Source organism: Typopeltis vanoorti, chromosome 26 (genome assembly GCF_054136105.1).
Source record: "Typopeltis vanoorti isolate ZY-2024b chromosome 26, IOZ_Tvanoo_1.0, whole genome shotgun sequence".
In the NCBI taxonomy this organism is placed as follows: Eukaryota; Metazoa; Arthropoda; class Arachnida; order Uropygi; family Thelyphonidae; genus Typopeltis; species Typopeltis vanoorti.
The window spans coordinates 28,843,806-28,864,627 of NC_143574.1; the positions used below are offsets into that span (position 1 = coordinate 28,843,806).

At 35.7% G+C, this 20,822-nt stretch overlaps 1 protein-coding gene across 1 annotated transcript in view; it reads right to left on the reverse strand.

Moving 5' to 3' along the window:
• Positions 1 to 1,982: 1,982 nt before the first annotated feature.
• The window catches only part of CCAP (Crustacean cardioactive peptide), a 35,446-nt gene continuing 16,606 nt past the window's right edge, over positions 1,983 to 20,822 (reverse strand). Inside the window, exons 3-5 of the mRNA XM_090414860.1 lie at positions 9,641 to 9,859; positions 5,098 to 5,175; positions 1,983 to 2,130 (exon numbers count right to left, since the gene is read on the reverse strand). Coding sequence (XP_090270986.1) covers positions 2,116 to 2,130; positions 5,098 to 5,175; positions 9,641 to 9,859 — 312 coding nt within the window. The 3' untranslated portion in view covers positions 1,983 to 2,115. The remainder of the gene's footprint in view (positions 2,131 to 5,097; positions 5,176 to 9,640; positions 9,860 to 20,822) is intronic.

Here is a 20,822-nt window from a genome sequence, read left to right on the forward strand (position 1 = left end):
GATGTATTTGTGGAAGTAAATGCTAAAAAAAAATTTGTTATCCTTTATAAGATTGGATAAGTTAAAAATTCTCACTTAGAATTAAAAATTTTTAAAGAATTCTAAAAATTCTTTAAAAATTCTCTCTCTCTCTCTCTCTCTCTCTCTCTCTCTCACACACACACACACAAAGAATGGGCTTGAAAGAGCAACGTCATTAATGTTTTCTGTGTTATACCGTGCACGATGAGCCTTATAATTTTTTAAACAGACGGTTCAAAAATTATAACGCTGAGTGTTTAGAATTTGGAAGACCTTTTGGTTTCCCTTGTAACCAAGTCTAGCCTTTCGGTTAAAATACTATTTATTACGTGTAATACTATATATTACCTATTTATTAGTGAGTTGATAGGAGTCTTTCTGCTAGAAATTTGTTGTCCTGCTAAGCAAGCAAACCGGTCCGTAAAACACATGCAATTCACACACAGAAATATATATTTAGGTACGACTAGTCACTTCATCCTAAATGGTTATGAAAGCCAATTTGGACAGGTAGCGGACCTGTAAGTACCTGGATTGTTATACCATTATTACAACTATCTATTAAACTCGTCTCATCAGGATAAGAGCGTTGATCATATCTTACTGATCTTTACTGGAGTATAGAGATTCAACTCGTAAATATTTATTCAATCTTCAGTAACGAATCTCAGTAATTTTAGCGATATTCCTGTGTATTTTACAGTTATTTTGAACAATCCTATGCCTTATTCTGTTGAAGAAGTGCGATAGGATTGGATTTAGGCTACTGTAATCTGGTGGCTGCATTTCTTTTAGTTGAAAATGAGAGAGAATTTTATCTATAAAAGTATGTACTAGGTTATGAAAGCAAAGGTTGCTGATATGTCAAGGGAAATAAAACAAGCTAAATAGGACTCTTGCTAGACTTTAAAATATCATCATAAAAACACAGTTTGTCATGGACGTAAGGATCGTGCCTCCTACACCCATTCGAAGAGTGAGTTCACTGAAGACAACTCTAAAGGTTTTTCTTCTTAAAATCTTGTTATCTGTCGTGTCTTTAACAGATTAACTCAACACAACTTAAATGTCATTTTTTGACAATAAAGGGTGAGGTGACACATTTCAGTATATCCTATCTGATAAGTGTTTGTATTCTCCGGCCGGTTTGTAAGGTGATAAAATTCTCAACCATTCCCACATGAGATCAAATAACTCAACGTTAGTGAATAAGTCCTTATAAATATTGCTCATCTTCTAAATGCAAGGAAATATCTCCAACAAAGGACATATATCTTTCACTTGGAGTTCTCTGCGAATTTACTTGGTTTACTTTTATAGTTATAGACAAATAGACAAATGCGTTTTTATCATATTGCACTTTAAAACAAGCCGATAATCTATTTGTCCAAGTGATATCAATATTTTCTGTAAAGGATGAAGAAAAACTGAAATGAAAGTTAAAGGAATTACGGGAAAAAAAAGTGAAATGAGTCATAAAAAATAAATAAATAAAATTTTCCAGGAGTCTTCTTTAGAATTTAAAGACTATTTCGAAGTTTAACCACGGAGAAAACAGCAAAATCTAGTAAAATCTAAAGCGTAGAATTCACTATTTAAATCGCCATAACTTACCTTTTTGCGCTTGCGTAGTAGGCCATCTCTTGGTTTGCATTCACTGTGCATATTAGCGTGTTTTTATTATTGTGCAGCGAAAATTTTTACTGCAATGTTAGTGAAATTTCCTTTCAACGCAGTGCTTGTTTATTCTACAAACCAAACGAACATTAAAATGAATAAGTAATGTTAAAAAACACCAATTTCTAGATGGCGCTATGAACAAACACAACGATCAGACAGTATAATAGGCTGCAAATAAAAAATATTAAGATGGCTAGTCGCATTATGGATATAATAATAACTTTATTTCTCATAGTTTACAGGTTACATAAAGAGAATGAAGCATTACATAAGAGGTAGAAACATTCGGCAGCCTATTTAAATAGAGTTCATCGTGAATCCATGATTTAACTAATTTCCAGGATAGATCGGACACGTGAAAGCTGGTGTGAATGAATGTAAGAATGAGCAGGAGATTCGGAAAATAACTAGAATTTATTTTGAAATAGCCTGAAAAGAAGAAAAATATAAGTATTACTTCAAAATATTTGTTGTAGAAGATTACTGCAGATATATCACTGTTAAAATTTTATGTTAAAATAAAATACTAAATCGAGGATATTGTAGGAGATTGTTGTCATTTCTATCTACCATACTTCGTATGCCAGATTCTTTTATTTACTATTTTTGCAAACAGCATGCACTAACATGCAGCGCCCTCTCAGTAATTATCAGTACACATTATAATTACACATAAACTGAAGTTTCCATCTATTATTATTAACATATCATCAGGCCAGTTTCTGAATACGTTTTTACTGAATAAAATGTATAATATTTAGTATATTAACAATATATTCAGTTATTTTTTTTAACATTCTTATAAACAGTTCGATCTCACATATTAACAATACTACGAAATAGATGGAAACTTCTGTTTATATGTAATTATGTCTGATGATAATTAGTGAGAGGGCGCTGCATGTAATTATAATGTGTCATGATAATTAGTGAGAGGGCGCTGCATGTAATTATAATGTGTCATGATAATTAGTGAGAGGGCGCTGCACGATTAATTTGGATTGATCTTCGTTAATAAATATCGCAAAAATTTTAATATGGTACTAAGCCTCACATCATTCTACATATGTATAATTACAATAGCGATTACATACATAAATATAATCTTATAAATAAGTATAATATATTCAATATCTATTTTTGAATTTTGATTGCATTTATATACTCATATGATCATCTGTTGAATCATTGAGTCTTTATCGTTTGCATACAAAGGCTTCTCATTAATAAATTTCGACTAAAAATTCCATTTATTCGACTAATTAGCAATTTCGCTAGTCGCTGGAATCTGTACTCATTGCGAGGTACATTGTTATTTCAATGTACGCCTTACGATAATTGTTTTTATTGTAAATTGCATTCTGCATAATTTTTATTATTTGATAAGGCAAACTCCTAAAAAGGATTCTTTCATCTTGGGGAAATAATATATTTTTAGAAGAATAAGATGCATGGCCTTGCGTGTGACCAAGCAAAACAGAACAGGAGATTGATAAAAGCAAAACCAAAGAAATTTCATGTCAGCGCTTTCATGCAAAGGACTCAAAGCTCGTCCATTCAACAGATCTTCGTTGAAACAATAATGAAAAGCAAAGTACTTGGCAGGAAAGGTCGCTCTAAAGCCAACTGTTGCTTCCATGAAAACATTGATATAAAATTTAAGGTTAGTTCCCTGTCGCTTCTCTTTGCATTACCTTGATGAAAAACAACCTTGTGTAACCCATTCTGCTTATTAGTTGTTTTTTTACATCAGTCACGACAAATAAGATTTGCACAAACAAGATTATGCCGATAGCAAGATTCATGAAGAATGTAAGCTGTTTTTATGCTATGGGGAAGTAGCTTAAAAATATATCGACCTAAACAGGAAGTGACATCACATACCGTTTCTTCAGAATAGCCTCTTACACTTTGTCAGCTACAATCTTCAGCTGTTCAAGAAACACGCCAACATTCTCAGTCTCTTGCTTACATGCATACGACACAGATGTGCTACTGTTTTTGACTTTACTTGAGTTATCTCTGATTTCACCATGCAACCTTTATTATTCGAAAGAAAACGATAAAGGTCACTAAATTAGATTTCTAGTTTAGGGCAGTAGTAAACTTGTAAAGTCGCCATTCGTTTATACATATATAACAATTCCACTCTCCACCCATCACACACAACAGGCTGCCAAGCCTATAACGCATCTGTGACATGTGGACAAAAATATGAATATAGTACATCAGCGAGTAATCTTCTTGGAGATTGATTTCGCCATGCGGCACATTTTGTATGCTATAATAGTAATTTTTTATAAATAAATCTACTATCCACGGTTGTAAAACTTGTAGTACATCAGTGGCGTAGGCGGTTAAAGAATTTTTTAACGTTTTTTTAAAATTTTTTTATATGTTTACATTGATAACAGATTTTTCAAAAACTCTCAAGAGTAAGTTGAAATATTGTCTATTGACAATGATTTATTGTGAAAGGCATAGAATGTTACGCTGTTGGTTCTTCCCAGAATATATACGTAGAAATGCGTTTTAGTACCACGCATTTAGAGCTACAGGCTGATCTTAAAGGATATGTATACATCAAAGTTTAGGAATGTGGACATCTGTCATATAAAACAAGAAATGGACTACACGAAAATAGGAAGCCCTTTTCTGACTGAAACTAACAGGAATAACTTCTCAGATGAGAGAAGGAATGTAGGAATGTAACATTCTTTCTCTCATCTGAGGGATGCTCACGTTTTTCTTAAACGTGCACGGAACCTCCCCACTGCGTTATAGCAATTTAAAAAGAAAAAGAAAACATTACAGCACTAGAGACTAGATGAGGCGCACGAGAACTTCAGCAGCCAGATATTACAATAGGAGAAAAGTCCTTGATATTTTGTGCAGCCATTCGTCGCGTGAAAAGGAGGTAAACAGAAAAGTGGGATAGCCCAGTGACGCGAAAGTCTCCGTGCACACACACACACACACACACACACACACACACACACACACACACGGTTTCTTATGTACCCTTTCTTTATTTAATTAGAAAATTGTCTTTAGCATCATTGAACGCTATTCAATCATCGTAGCACGCTACGACATGCTTTTAAAGAAACGTTTTTTTCTCCATGATTTACTTATGAGCAAATATATGATAGTAGCTGGCTTAGAGAGAGCGTACCACATTTCATCATGGTATATTTTAAACTAACTTCAAAAACCATTTACTTACTATCGAATATCGAACTTCATTTAAAAATAAAGCAATCTTTGGTTGTTGCATTAGCGTAGGACTAAATATGTATTCAGTTTCTTTTACACATATATAGATTAAAATCAATAAGGCTTTGTATATTCAAAACGTAACATATTGGCTCAAGAATAAACGATGCATTGACCTACCCTCGGTTTATCCAAAGGAAACTGGCTGGCGCTGACAAATCGTTTCCTCCTCTTTGTGAATTTTAACATGTCTTGATTCTGGAGATGGGAAAATAACAGTTAGAAGCGACACATCTTAAAGCAACAGAGTTCTGAGACTTAAAAATAATTCGGCACATCAGAATTACATTTGTTAATATTGAAAAAAAAGAGCCAAAAGGCTTCACTTGGGAAATGCAAAATTATTCAAATTAAGTGGATATTGAATCCAACATTATGGGAAACTCGTAGCAAAGGTGGAACTTGCTCCACCTTTGCTACGAGTACAAGTTCACTTTATCCTTAGTATTCTTGGTCTAGCTCCCACTGACAAGACCTCAAAAAAAGGTCGAAATCGGTGTGGTTAGTGACCTCCCCCCATAATGTATAACATCGTGCATCTCCTAGGTCCTAGGTTATCTGTAAAGGGTGCAATGCGATCCACTCACTACGCTATAGCAAAACACCATTTCCATGAACCGTGCTGTAAGTCTTCGATATATGTTAACTTCCTTAATATCTAATATGCCATTTAAGAAATATCCGCGCAATCTAGAGTGTCGATGTCTGAAGAACAAATGTAGAAACTGTGAATTGTTCACTTGCTTCGTGTACCCCAATGGAACGCAACTGTCACAATGTCCTTACTTATCCGTAGATGAAAGAGCAAAGAGAAAGATAATCCCGTTCACAGACTGAGTTGACGCAAAGTAAAAACCGAGATAACAAGGTAGTACTTCACTTGGTGTAAAAGAGCCGTGCAAACACGAACCTGCAGCAGAAGAGTGATCGCCCATACAAAGAACTCAAAGATAAACAAGATTTTCTGAAAAGGAATTTTTCTGAACAATCGAAGAAAATGTTCAGATAGACGATGTCTTGTTTTCAAATATAGATCACGATAACCACTTAAACCACTTAAATATCCATATCATGATCTGTGTACACGTTCATCTAACGTGTAACTAACCTTTGGAAATGTCATTAATATCATGGAATTTTTTATTTATTTTTTGCTACTTCAGTTAAACAAGATGATATGCTGCGCGGATATGCTAAAAGAGTGATGCTTCCTATTTTTTACCTTCATCATGAGAGTAGATAGCCCATAGCCCTAAGTTTGTCAAGAGAGTAGATAGCCCATAGCCCTAAGTTTGTCAGCTTGTTGAAGGAACCACGTGGACATTGCTACCCTGAGTTCAGATCATATAATACGTAACACATTCTTTCTGCTTAGGAAAATGATAAAAGGCAAATGAAACCAAGTATGGACTTATTTCTGGATAACACTCTAGACCAGTGATTTTGAACCTTTTTCATAATATGGCATACCTAGCCTAATTATTAAAATTCTGCGGCACACTAAAAATATATTCGTTTAATTTTTTTGACCATCCAAAAACAAGCATAATTTTGATTGATTTACACACACAAGGTATTAATAATAGTAATTACTTATACTTTTTGCTCCAAAAAAATTTAAACTATATTTTTGACATTTTGAGTAAGAAAAACAACTCAAAATTATTTTTAAAATTTTTTATTGATTTTTACAAATGAATATATAATAGCCATGTTAAAGGCTAAACAATAAACGAACTCTTACTAGTTACCTTAAAAATGAGAGAATTAAATGAAGTTATTTGTGAACCTTATCAAAAGATTAAAGCTAATTAACACCATTTTAAATCTTTTTGGCGATATTCCAGTTTAGTATCGGAATTACTGGAAGTGCCAGTATGCTGATTTTTAAACACCTATTTTTGAATACAATAAAATGGGCACAAAACATTCTTATATTTATCAGAAACATTTATTACAACATGTCAGCATTTTATGTGCACAATAATTAACTTTCATCTATGTGCAAAAAAATACACGCATTAAAGGGATAACAGGAATTGAATATTGACAATGGCTTAAACCACTTGGACTTCGATTTTCAAACAAGAATATTAGATGGTCGACCAGTATTCTTTTTCTGTGCTGAAATTTGTTCCATTTCAATCTGTCGATTATGCGACAAAAATAGCCATTGACGACTTAAAATGTTGCTATTTATGTATTTTGTTTTATTATATTTAGAAGTAATACACCCTCTGTCCAAAAAGAAATCGACCTTTTTGGAAAATAGAAGAAACTAGTGGCGCCACCTGTTGTGTGTTTTTGTTGTCGAAAGCGGTAATCTTCGTTAGTGTTGTGTCAACTGTTTATGACATTTGTTTCATCAGAAGCCGAGTTATAGTGCCAAGAACGAGTGTGTTTTAACGAACGGTCGGTCGTCACGATATTCATGGCGTACGCGACGAATTCTCGCTATCAATCGCTTTAAAACTTCGAGATAAAACGCACCATTGACTGTTTGGTCCGGTGGAACGAATTCTTTGTGGATAATGCCCTTGGAATCGTAGAAACAAATCAGCATTGTCTTTACTTTTGACTTCTCCAAGCGACTTTATTTCGGATTTTTGAAGCGCTTGATGCGTTTCGGTAAACCTTTTACCAAGTTGAACACAAAAGTCAATCGCAGCTCTGTTTGAAACTCATTTTCCGACCGTTCGTCAAAACACCCAGACACTCTTGGCACTATAACTCGGCTTCTAATGAAACAAATGTCATAAACAGTTGACACAACACTAATGAAGGTTGCCGCTTTCGACAAGAAAAAGATACAACAGGTGGCGCCACTAGTTTCTTCTAGTTTTAGAAAGTTCGGGTTATTTTTGGACAGAGGGTATAGTAATTTGTAAGTAAAGAAACCATTATATACCATCTATCGGTGCAAGTTCTTTAAACAATTGGATTAGAATCTTGGTGGCAGTGGATGGTGTATACATGAACTTCACGCCCATATCTCTGATGATCTTATAGAGATGTTTGAACCGATTTCTCAATATGATCTTCAATGCTTTATTAAAATCATAAGTCTAATGAAACAATTTTTAATTGGTTACGTGAATTTCGTTTCGTCAGCACCAAAAAATGAGATGATACTTTTCACAGCGTATAGCAAACATGAAAAGGTTGGAAACCTATAGCGCATCGATACCACGGAAGAACAAGGAAATGTTTTATCGTTTTTAATTAATTTAATTTTAATGATACAGTACTTCGATTAGACACAGACTGAGTAAATCATTACAAAGGGAGTTTTTTCTCCCCTCTGAATGCGTATAATCAGTTAAAAACAGGCGAAAGTACTTCAAGTCGATAGCCGGTGATTATTTTGCTTTGCTGGTAATCAGATATAACTATTTATAATAAACACTAATTAATAAATTGTAATAATCTCTAACTCAATTTGTAAATGCATGGGAGATTTAATTATAGAACTACAGCGCAGCTTCATTACAGTTCTTCGCATTATAGTTCCTTACGTATTTTAGAAGTTGTACATCAAAAATGTGTTTTACTTGTACACTTTATGTCCAAAAAAACCGAACTTTTCTAAAATAGAAGAAACTAGTGGCGCCACCTGTTGTATCTTTTTGTTATCGGAAGCGGCAACCTTCATTAGTATTGTATCAACTGTTTATCATATTTGCTTCATTAGAAGCCGAGTTATAGTGCCAAGAGGGACAGTGTGTTATGACGAACGGTCGGAAAATGAGTTTCAAACAGAGAGGTGCGATTGACTTTTGTGTTAAACTTGGTAAAAGTTTTACCGAAACGCAATAATGCTTCAAAAAGAATACGGTGATGAATGCGTATCCCGTACTCAAGTTTACGAGTGGTTTAATCGATCGATTTCAAAGTGGTCATGAGCCCTTAAGTACGAGGAAAAGCCGGGCCGTCCAAAAACTGGACTGAGCGAAGTTAACATCCAAAAAGTGCGTGATTTCATCAAAGAAAACCCGAAATTGTTCGTGAGATTGATCGAAAATGAATTGGGGATTCCACAATTAACTGTGCACAACATTTTGAACGAGAATTCTGGCCTTCTTAAATTGAATTCGCGATTTGTTCCCTACAACTTGACCGACGACCAAAAAATGTATCGAATTGAACACTGCAAGGAGCTCATTAAAACCGCTCGTAAGGACTCGAACTTCCTCGAAACGATCGTTACTGGTGACGACACGTGGTGTTTTGAGTATGAGCCCGAAACAAAGCGCCAGAGTGCTGAGTGGAGACCACCAGAAGAGGGGCATCCGAAAAAAAAAAGTCGCTTGGAGAAGTCAAAAGTAAAGACAATGCTGATTTGTTTCTACGATTCCAAGGGCATTATCCACAAAGAATTCGTTCCACCGGACCAAACAGTCAATGGCGAGTTTTAACTCGAAGTTATGACGACCGACCGTTCGTCAAAACACACTGTAACTCTTGGCAATATATCTCTGCTTATGTCTTGAACAGTTGACACAACACTAATGAAGGTTGCCTCTTTCGACAACAGGTGACGCCACTAGTTTCTTCTATTTTAGAAAAGTTCGGTTTCTTTTTGGACAGGTGTATAAATAACAAAAAATCATTATTACCTATTCAAAAAAAGGTACTCGGGGTTTAGATAGAGAAGTATCCATACCTGACTGGTCCTGGAATCGGCATCTGTCTGCTCCCTCAATAACTCCCACAGTCCAGGATTGGCAGCCAATTTCTGGATCATCAGCAGTAGGTATGGAATTTCGTTCTCCCCCTGAACGGAAAATAAGGGACCAATAGATCGCTTTCTCCCACATCCTGTGAAAGCATTACAGAAGGGTCTTTTCGGAGGGGGTAAGGAAATATCCAGCTGCCGTAAGTCCTGCAGATTGAAGAAAAGGTGTTCGTCAATAAAACAAACACAAAGTACGCCAATGTTCTCATTGGTCATTTTTCTTTTAGGGCGTGTACTTGTACATGAAGGACATGAACTAAAATATTCACATCTGAGTTGCCTTTTAAATGCTATCCAATGAATGAACTACCTGAAATATGGTGAGTTTCTCCCTTCTTCACCCTAAGACATTTTTATTAATTTTTGTAAATAATCAACGGATGATGAAGGGTATTATAAATTCATTACAAATGCAAATCTTTATTAAGGTGAATGTCAGTGATACATAACATAATGAAATCATTTAAAAATTGTGCAAATTAAAAGAGATGCTGCGTAAATAATTAATTTTTTTACTGCGAATCGTAAATTCAACAAATCCATCAGTAACATCGCTCATTGGAAGAAATGCTAATGCTGTGAAGTATTTAATTTTCGTGTTGAATTCAGCATCTGTTTGATAGCGTAACCTCAAGAAAAACCACGATTTTTATCTGATGCCTATACGATCAACATCTTCAACATGCCGGCTCCGACGTCTCTCGGATCAAGAAGGTGCGCGATACCAATCGAGAGATCGGGGGTTGGATCGAAAAGTGGGATATCCAAAGGAAGCAGAAACTGAAACTAACAGAACTGTTATCAGTAGGAACATCGAATGTACGGACACTTTTAATGGCAGGAAAACTAGAATTACTTCTCGAGGAAATATAGAGATATCGGTGGGATATACTAGGACTGGTGGAGTTGCGATGGACATCAGCAAGAAAGATAAATAGATGCGAAGTCGTATGGTCAGGGCATGACACTAAGCACGAAGAGGGAGTTGGCTTCCTTCTTAACAAAATAGCTAGAAAGGCATTCTCGGGCTACAAACCAGTCAATGAACGAATAAAACCATTTAATATATCAATAGCCCTGATAGATGCACCCACATCTGACAGCACAGATGAGGATATTGACTTGTTTTACAGAGATCTGACAGAGACAATAGAAACAATACCAAAGCAAGATGTGCAAATTATTGAAGAAGATTGGAATGCCAACGTTGGAATGGATAATGATGGTTGGGAAAGAGTCATGGTAAAATATGGTTTCGGAGAAAGAAATGAACGAGGTGAAAAAAATGTTAGAATTTGCTGTGGACCATGAGATGATGATCTGTAACACAAGATTCCAGCAAAAGGAGTGTAGAAAATGAAAGTGGCGATCAAATGATGGTGAAACCAAGAACAAGATTGATATGATTATGATTAAAAGAAGATGGATAACATCAGTACAGCAGTGTCGAACTTTTCAAGGAGCGGATATAGACTCGGACCACAGTTTAGCGATTGCAAACATGAAGTCGAAATTAAAAAAGAAATATAAACCCCAACATCAGAATAGAAGAGATACAGCACGAATAAGTGAAGCCGAAATAGGAAGAAGGTAAAGAACAGTGTTAGAAGAGAAACTTAAAAGTGTGGAGAAAGAAAAAACTCGAATTTAAGAGTGAAACTAGTAATGAAGGCGATAGGAGATGCAGTTGAAGAAACAGTACCAGAAGAAGAAAAGATCAAGAAGAAATGGATTAGACAAGAAACACTGAAGTTAGTACAGGAGAAAAGAATGTTGAAGATAAGAAGGGATACATCAGAACAAATAGAAGAAAGTGTAATGAGGTGAAAAAAGCAGTCAGAATGGATACGATGAAATGGTTACAAGCCCAATGCAACAATATAGAACAGCACTATGGAGAGCACAAAACAAGGGAGGTATACAAAATGATCAGAACCATTAATAGAAAGTGGCAACCAAAACAGACCACAATTAAAGATTGAAAAGGCAAATTATTGATGAATAAAGAAAAAACTGTACAGTGGTGGACAAGATACTTTAGTGAGTTATATGAAGAAAAACTAGATTTAGATAACGTTGGGAAATTGACTGAAGAACTGAAGCAGATATCACCACCAGGTAATGAGTATGACAGAGAATCGCTCGATTGATATCACGGATATTGTTGATCTGAGCGACGTTCAAGCTGGCATGTTGTAGCTGTTGATCGTATGCATCAGATAACACACACACAACAGCATTAGAAACTTTTATTTTACACCGTGTTGAACCTCCTTTGGTTTGACATAGATTCCACAAGGCGAATAGCATCTACGTCCACATCATACAGGCCGCATCAAACTGGCTCAGATTTGATGGAAGACGAATTTACTTAACGATTTGTTTTCCTAACATGTCCCATATTTCTCAATGGGATTCAGATCCAGGCTTTGCAGTGGCCAGGGAAGTTGGTGGAAGTCGCTGTTATTATCGCCAGAACCACTGCTGAACAATTCTTGCGCCATGGACAGTGTCACTCTTGTCCACGAGACAACCATCACCTACTGGATAAGAATTCAACATTGCAGGATGGACATGATCGGCAACAACGTTCAGAAATTCCCTGGAGGACACCCGACCTTCCAGCAATCTCAAGGGACTCGTTCTGTACCTCCACACTATGGCACCAATTCCAGAACCTTAGTTGTGTTTACAAGGTAGGCTGGATAAGGCTCCCACCAAACTTTCTGTGTACGTTGGTACAGAACAAGGTGTACAGTGACACGTCGGACCACACGACTTTTTTTCAGTGTTCCAGTGTCCAGTCGCGGTATTCCTGACACCACTGTAGACAAAGTTCCCTGATTTTCGCAGAAATCAGTGGTTTCCTTATAGGCATGCAATTTCAATACAGATTCTCTTCTTGCGCATAGTTCGTGAGATATGGGCAAAGAATAGTCTTCATTAAATGCTTCGGTCAATTGTTACGCACACAGGAAGTTCTGTTTATTTGTACATGCCTTCTCAGACGACGACGACTCCTCTTAGACAAGCAATGCGGGTTATTTTTCCACTGATTAAACACTTGGAATATCTCACCTTTTAATCAGCTGTTGTTTTCAGAGTTGTGATCAACAAACATTGACGGTTACTGCCCAACAGCATTCTCAAATCATTGCCTAGAACAAGCGATGACGCACGTGATCAAGTATTTTGCATATACGCCGCGTAAGTGACATTTATGTACATTTAAAGGTTTCTAATTCAGTAGCCGGTATGTGTAGAGGCTTAGTATCCCATAATCCACTTTCACATGCATGTATATTGCTGTGCATTATTGGAAGTGTCACTGAAGGTATGTTAATGCAGAAGTCTTATATTTCCCAATCATGTGGGAAATGTATGTATATGCAATGGATGGAAAGAAGTCATCTGATACCCCCACGGGTAGCATCATGGCATGTAACAAGTCGCGTGTTAGTAGCGATGTATAAACTGGAGAATTTATGCTCCCAAACCAGTGCATGTAGAAGCTTGGAAAGCTGTGTTATTGAGCGTACTTTTAGGACAATGTAATGCTGCCTACTTTGTGATGTTTCTGGGGGAAAGAACCATTGTCTCTTTCAGCAAGACAATGCGCTTGGTGAGGAGCGTCCGATTAGGTCAAGGGATCGTTCCACAACAGTCCAGGACCTCATTACATGCCCACAGGAAGAATGGTTCAAAATTCCCATTGATCGCTATCGTGTGCTTGTTGAAAGTATGCCCAGTAGGTCCTACATCTTATTAAGGTGGCCGACATGGCTGTCTGTTCTTCACACTACGATGTCCGCTGACTTCTTTTCACGCAGTGTACATTTAATATATTTACGTTCTGACGGACGTCAACTGGATGGAGTTGTTGACGGTTTTTCTTATCGTGTTTTTATGATTTTGTATGCTGTTTATTAAAGGCAAACACTGCACACACAAGTACAAGAAGAAATAAAGAAAAAAAAACAGGATGTTTAAACTGCGTTAATTTAAATAAATAGAGTATTGCCGATCAAGATTATTTAAATAAGCAATACGAAGACGTATTAATTCAAGAAAACCCGACTTATCCAAGTTTTTCTTTTGAGTAATTTTGATAAAGAGAACTACAATTTTGCCCGAGGCACGAAAAGTTGTTTATTGCCTCCGCTGTAGAAGCCCGTGCGTTAGCTTGAACTTCTGAGAGTATTAAATTCTTGTCAAGTCCAAGTCTGCTGTAGTTTTTTGCTACTTGAATGCGTCGGACTGACTTTCAACAATTTTATTCGCAATGCGGAAACATGCGTGCAAAGTTTGTACAGTCTATATTTCTTTCTCTCCCTAAAATTACAGTTCTTTTCACTAGGTTAAAGATGATTGATGTCAAAAAAAAAGTGTATCGTGCTGGGTTAACGATTATATTCCAAGCCCAGTATAACTTCGAGTAAGCATTGATCTAAGTTTACTCGCGTGTTTTTCAATAGCTACTTTGAAACTAGATTAAAAAATCAGACAAGCCAACTTGTAATATTAACTTAAAATTATCTTTCAGATAATTTACTGTTTTAAAGTAATTTTTAATAAAGGAATCGTGGAGATTGTTGCTAGTTTTGATTTGAAAAATTTCTAGGTCTTTTGCAGTCGATTCCAGAGTTAATTGATCTGGAAAAGGCCAACAAAATGTTTCCTCATGAGGGAATTTTTAACCCTGCAGCTCGAACAAAACTGAACTGACTACAAAGTAGTGAAAAGAATGTGTGTGTGTGTGTGTGTGTGTGTGTGTGTGTGTGTGTGTGTGTGTGTGTGTGTGTGTGTGTGTGTGTGTGTGTGTGTGTGTGTGTGTGTGTGTGTGTGTGTGTGTGTGTGTGTGTGTGTGTGTGTGTGTGTGTGTGTGTGTGTGTGTGTGTGTGTGTGTCATGGCAGCCAATTACTGCGGAATAGCTGACTATCTTATTATAATGCAAGATTCGTTAGAACCAACATTGGATCTCATATAATCTCAACCCTAATCTGAGTATCATTAATTACCTATTGGTTTATCTTTATTCTACAGAGATTCAAAAGAAACAGAACTTGCCAAATATGAAGCGTTAAATCCAATTAGCAAAGCACTAGAGTATTTTGAATCTAGAGAAAAACACCTCCCCATTCACAAACTGTTCAAATTCTGACCTCAAAGCTAGAATTTAAGTTAATTTTGATTAAACGACTGGGCAATAAAGCCCCAAAGAATAGAAGCATTTAAAAACGTTCTTTTGAAAGATATCTAAAGGGGGATATCATCATTACCCCCCTTTAGATATTTGTTGTTCTAGTCCCTCTTGCCCATACCAGGGTCCTCTAACCGTACTGTGAATGTCGTATAGACTACTAAGCATGGATGTTCACTGTTGCAAAGAAGGAAAAGTAAAAAAGTGAAAATAAACAGCACAAAAAAAAAAGCTGGAAACATCCTCCAACTTCGGTAAGCTGGAGGATGTTTCTACAATCTAAAAACATGAAAATTAGACACGCCCAAGAGATCCTAAATCAGTGTTTAGAAAGAATGGCACGTTATAAATTAATTGATGTAAGACCGGATTACTTAGCAAGTAACGCGGCTGGATTTAAGGGAATCTGACGTGCAGAACAAGTAGAAGTTTAATCCGTTTATTATAGATTAATGATGGATTAAGTGTATAAACTGTTATGTGATGCTGGTTGGTTGTTCTAGTCCTTCTTTGATATATTCAATAAGATTCGACTATCTTCTATGAAAACATGCATCTCCGATTTTTACTTTGAACGTAAAGCTTAAAGTAAGAAAGACAGATATTGGAGTCGAGGTCTATACAACAACAATTGTAAGCGATTCAAGTACTGCATCTAAAACTATAATAGCTATAATCAAGTAGAATATCATGTTTACTCGAATATAATTCGCCTTTGCGTACTCACATCCCTGATTTTACTTTATGAACAAAGAAATTAAAAAACGTTTCGCATATACTTCGCACACGAATAAAGTTCAACCCTTTAAGAAATAGATAGCGAATGGTTTTATGGCAGATTCAGGTATTTTGGAATTCGGTTGAAGTGAATCAGCATTTCAACTCAACAATCGTCGGCTTGCCTTTGTCGGTGAGTTGGACAATCTTTTGTTAATACAGCACCATTCATATGCACGTCTTCGTAGCTGCGCTATGTCTAACGGCCTATCATTGCTGTCCGTTTTCGCACCCTGCTTGCAATTCTAATTAATCATTCGTGAAGGACTGTTTATGACGTATCTCAAGCCTTGTACATTACTGGTACTTTTTTGCTTGAAATATGGAGAAACGTTCAAGTTAGAGTGCTGGTTTTAAACTCATATGATTCTGATAAGCAGTATTTTCTTTTGTTGATCTTTGCAGAATCATAATATTATGGTGAAAATAATCCAGACACAAGTGAAAGTCATTTATAAAAATACGATTTGTACTTTGGTAGTTATTTTTCAATTGTACAATGAGGTGAGTCAGCTCGTCTCTTATTAGAGTGCTGGGCCTTTTTTTTCATGGAATTTTAAGATTAAATTAATTAAAAAGACATATTTCTGGATACTTTTTATCCAAAAAAAAAGTACTATCATATCCTGAACACCCCTTGAGGATATATATCAGGAATTTGATGATGAAGATGATGATGCTTCTGGATTATCCGCATAAGGTTTATTCGGTATCTTTTTTTTTTTCATAGTATTTTTACTGTCAAGAAAATCTGATATTTTTGGTTAACGAATTAAAAAAAATAATAATTTAAACGTTAAATCACAGTTATATTTCTATCGTTTCAAGCTATTTCAACTAAAAGTCCAAATCATTATTATACGTGACTATTTTTAGAGTTCTGACTCCTAGAGGGGGATTTTAACTCAGGTCTTTCCCACCAAAGGACGTTGTTAAAACCGACTCAGCTATGGAAGACTTTACACAGCGGATATTTCTCATTTTAATTCATATTTGCCAATCGGAAATGTTAGCACTAAAATCAACGACTGAAATATGCAACGAATCTCCGCAAAGTTGTTTTTCATGATTATCAGTTCTTCCAGCTTCATTCTCCTGTTTCAAATACGTAAATGCTAAATCCAAGCCGATGATTCAGTAGTGTTATTTTTATTAATAAATTATCTGTCTACATAAATATTTATTGAAGATTAAGTATGTCATCCATTCCAGTTTTTTTTAAACATAGATGTTACACAAGGATATCGTAAATATTTAAAAATAAATGTAAGTTATGCATGAAAAGATAACCCGCAAGTATATTGCAATACACTTTACTCAGAAATAACTTTGAGGTATTGCGTATGCTTTAATTCTGTAAACTAGTTTAAAATATAGACAGAAACGACTACAAAAACGACTTACCATTGCATAAAACAAAACTACTGTTCTTAACTTCAAGAAACCGTGTTTTAATTAAAGTTTCTTTAACCCTAACGCATATTCGCTATTGCAGACGACAGCTTCTTCAGTTCATTTAATTATTATTGGATGTTTCTAAAATGGTGATAGCAGTGAAATTCCTTTAAGTGATGTAACTTAATAGCATTTACTTTTGAAAGGGACTTTTCAAAGACATTTTAATTACTTGGATCTTATAAATAAGAATAAATTAAGAATAAATGAAAAGAAATAATTCCATTCACTTACAAGTGAAGCGCAATATATAAACCTGGTGGGAAAGCGAAATACGCAGCTAGCGATATTACCCAGAATTCAATGCAAAATGAAAACAATTACTAACCACAAGACAGGAATTATTTTAAAACCAACTGAATTAAATAGACGGGAGGTTTTGAATATTGTAAAATTAACATGATTTAAAATTCAACGTTTTATTTTCAAAGATTTACATGAAACTGTTTTGAAATTTTACTCCTTAATGTTTATTTCAAAAATATAAAAGAGAGACCTCTAGTGTGGACATAAACGTGTACAGATCAATATGGCTGCCATTACGTTTATAAATTTATTCTTGATTCAGGATAGATTTTAATTACGTTTGGATTTTTATAAAAAAATTAATCAGTTACCAATCCAATCTAAAACTCCAGTAAAATATAAGATTTAATTTTATGGTAGAAAATATTTGGTGTAGAAATACATTGCTTGGAAAAAAGTCAACAGACACCCCCATGGGCAAGCAACGTGGCATGTAATGAGTCACGTGCTTGTAGAAGCTATATATTGGTAGAATATAATGCTCCCAAGTTAGTGCAAATGTGTCTTGACAAAATAGCTGCGAGAAGGTAATTGATGAACGTTGAACTCTGAGAGGTATCTGAACAATGCACTGGCTTTCACAGAATCCTGATATCAACACTATTGAAACATCTGTGGATTAACTGGAGAGTCGGGTGATGTCAAGGTGCGTCCACCCCACAACAGTCCAGGACCTCATTACATGCCTAAAGGAAGAATGGTCCAAACTTCCCACTGATTCGCTATAGTACGCTTGTGTGAAGTATGCCCTGTAGGATTGTTGCATTCATCGTAGAGAAAGGAGGTCCTACATCTTATTAAGGTGGATGTCATGGCTGTTTGTTCCTCACATTATGGTGTCCTTTGACTTCTTTCCAAGCAGTGTATATCGATTAATATATTTAATTGGATTAAATAATCCAAAGAAGCTAAATTTGGATTAATTCTCAATTAATATATTTTCTTAAATACAAAAACTTTAAACTGATATTTAAAAATTAGATTTCGTATTGCTTGCATCTGGAGATGCATGACTATCTAATAAACCCAAAGTAGGCACGAGAAAAATCTTAGAGAGAGAAAAGATTTATAATATGTGTTTGGAGACTTGGATAGACTAGAAAAGACATATGATAGAGTGTCAAGATTTATAATATTCTTGGCGCGCTAAGAAAGAAAAGTATGACAGTGACCATGATAGATATGTTGTATAATGCTTCGAAAATGAAGAGAAAAAAACACTGCGGTTTCCTCAGAGACAACACAGAAAAGCACGACAGTTGGAAGGACAAAACGAATAGCATGTCTGGGATTGTGTGACAAAAAAAGTTCGATGGAAACTAAAAGCTCAGAATCTATAAAACATGACACGGCCAATGTTGTTTTATAAAAAACAAACAACGTGGACTTGCGAACAAAAGAAAAACATAATGGACAGAGATGGATATGCTTAGGGTGGAAAACAGAGGCCACATATAAAGCGAGAATATAAGGTCAATAAGTGGTGTAAGAAAAATATTAGAAAGGGCAACAAGTTATTTTAAGTAGTTTGGACTTGCTGGCAGAAGAGACAGAAAGAGAAAATTAAGAGAGCGGTCAGTGCGATCAGTGTGTATGTATATATATATATATATATATATATATATATATATATATATATATATATATATATATATATACACTGATCGCAATGATGCTCATGCGTGCTGAGTATGTTCATTCGTTAGCAAGGCGTTGGTGCCATTTTCAGACATTCTCGCAGTGCGTATGCTTCTTGGTGTGTGTTTATAATGTCTAAGAAAATCGACTCGCCCGCAGCATGTGAAATTAGGTCAGTTACCCGTTTCTTGACTATGAGGAACTTAAAGCAGTTGAAATCCATAATGGCTGGTAAACTGCCAAAGAAACTGCGTCATGCGATCCAAAATAAAAGACTTATCTTTTATTATCATTGTAGTGATATAAATATAATCATGAAATTTGATTTTAAAATATGTTAAAATTTTAATGGAAATATATTTCCCGGTTTCCTGCATGCATCGATGCTAATTCTGCTAATTCTATTCTTTATCAGAAACATGCGCTGGTGCGTGCACGTGTTTGTATTCATATTGTATTCATTGTTGTTTTTTCTGTTTATCGTATATTTGTAATCACAAATGATGTTTTCTTTTTATGATAAGTACAATAAATTTCAGAATATAGTTTTTATGTTACCCATGTAAGCTAATCAATACTCGACTGGTGGTCTGTTTCTATTGGTCCTTTTAATCATCGGCACTGTTAATGATGACGAAATGCTTACAAAGCAGTTATTTCTGTCTGATACAGTCAAAAGATGTTCCTAGCTACAAAACAACTGGGTTCCAATTTTTTAATTGTTTTTTTTTTCTCTTGTTTCGTCTTAGTCCTTGCTGGGATCAGACACATGCAAGTTAATTCTGTGTACTCACTGGACTGATTGACATTCACATGGATTTACACCCTCTGTCCAAAAAGAAACCAAACTTTTCGAAAATAGAAGAAACTATTGGCGCCACCTATTGTATCTTTTTGTTGGCGAAAGCAGTAACCTTCATTAGTGTTGTGTCAACTGTTTATGACATTTGTTTCATTAGATGTCGAGTTATAGTGCCAAGACGGACAGCGTGTTTTGACGAACGGTTGGAAAATGAGTTTCAAACAAAGAGCTGCGATTGACTTTTGTGTTAAACTTGGTAAACGTTTTACGAAACGAATCAAATGCTTCAAAAAGCATCCGGAGATGAATGCTCATCCCGTACTCAAGTTTACAAGTGGTTTAAGCGATTTCAAAGTGGTCGTGAGACGCTTGAGGACGACGAAAAGCAAGGCCGTCCAAAAACTGGACTGAGCGAAGTTAACATCTAAAAAGTGCGTGATTTCACCAAAGAAAACCATACATCGTCCGTAAGATTGATTGAAGATGAATTGAGGATTCCAAAATCAACTGTGAACAACATTTTGACCGAGAGTTTGGGCCTTCGTAAATTCAATACGCGATTTATTCCCCACAAGTTGACCGACGACCAAAAAATGTATCGAATTGAAAACCGCAAGGACCTCATTAAAACGGCTCGTATGGACTCAGAATTCCTTGAAATGATCGTTACAGGTGACGAAACGTAGTGTTTCGGGTTGAGCCCGAAACAAAGCGCCAGAGTGCTGAGTGGAGACCACCAGAAGAGGGGCATCCGAAAAAAAGTCGCTTGGAGAAGTCAAAAGTAAAGACAATGCTGATTTGTTTCTACGATTCCAATGGCATTATCCACAAAGAATTCGTTCCGCCTGGCCAAACGGTCAATGGTGAGTTTTATCTCGAAGTTTTGGAGCGATTGATAGCGAGAATTCGTCGCGTACGGCATGAATATCGT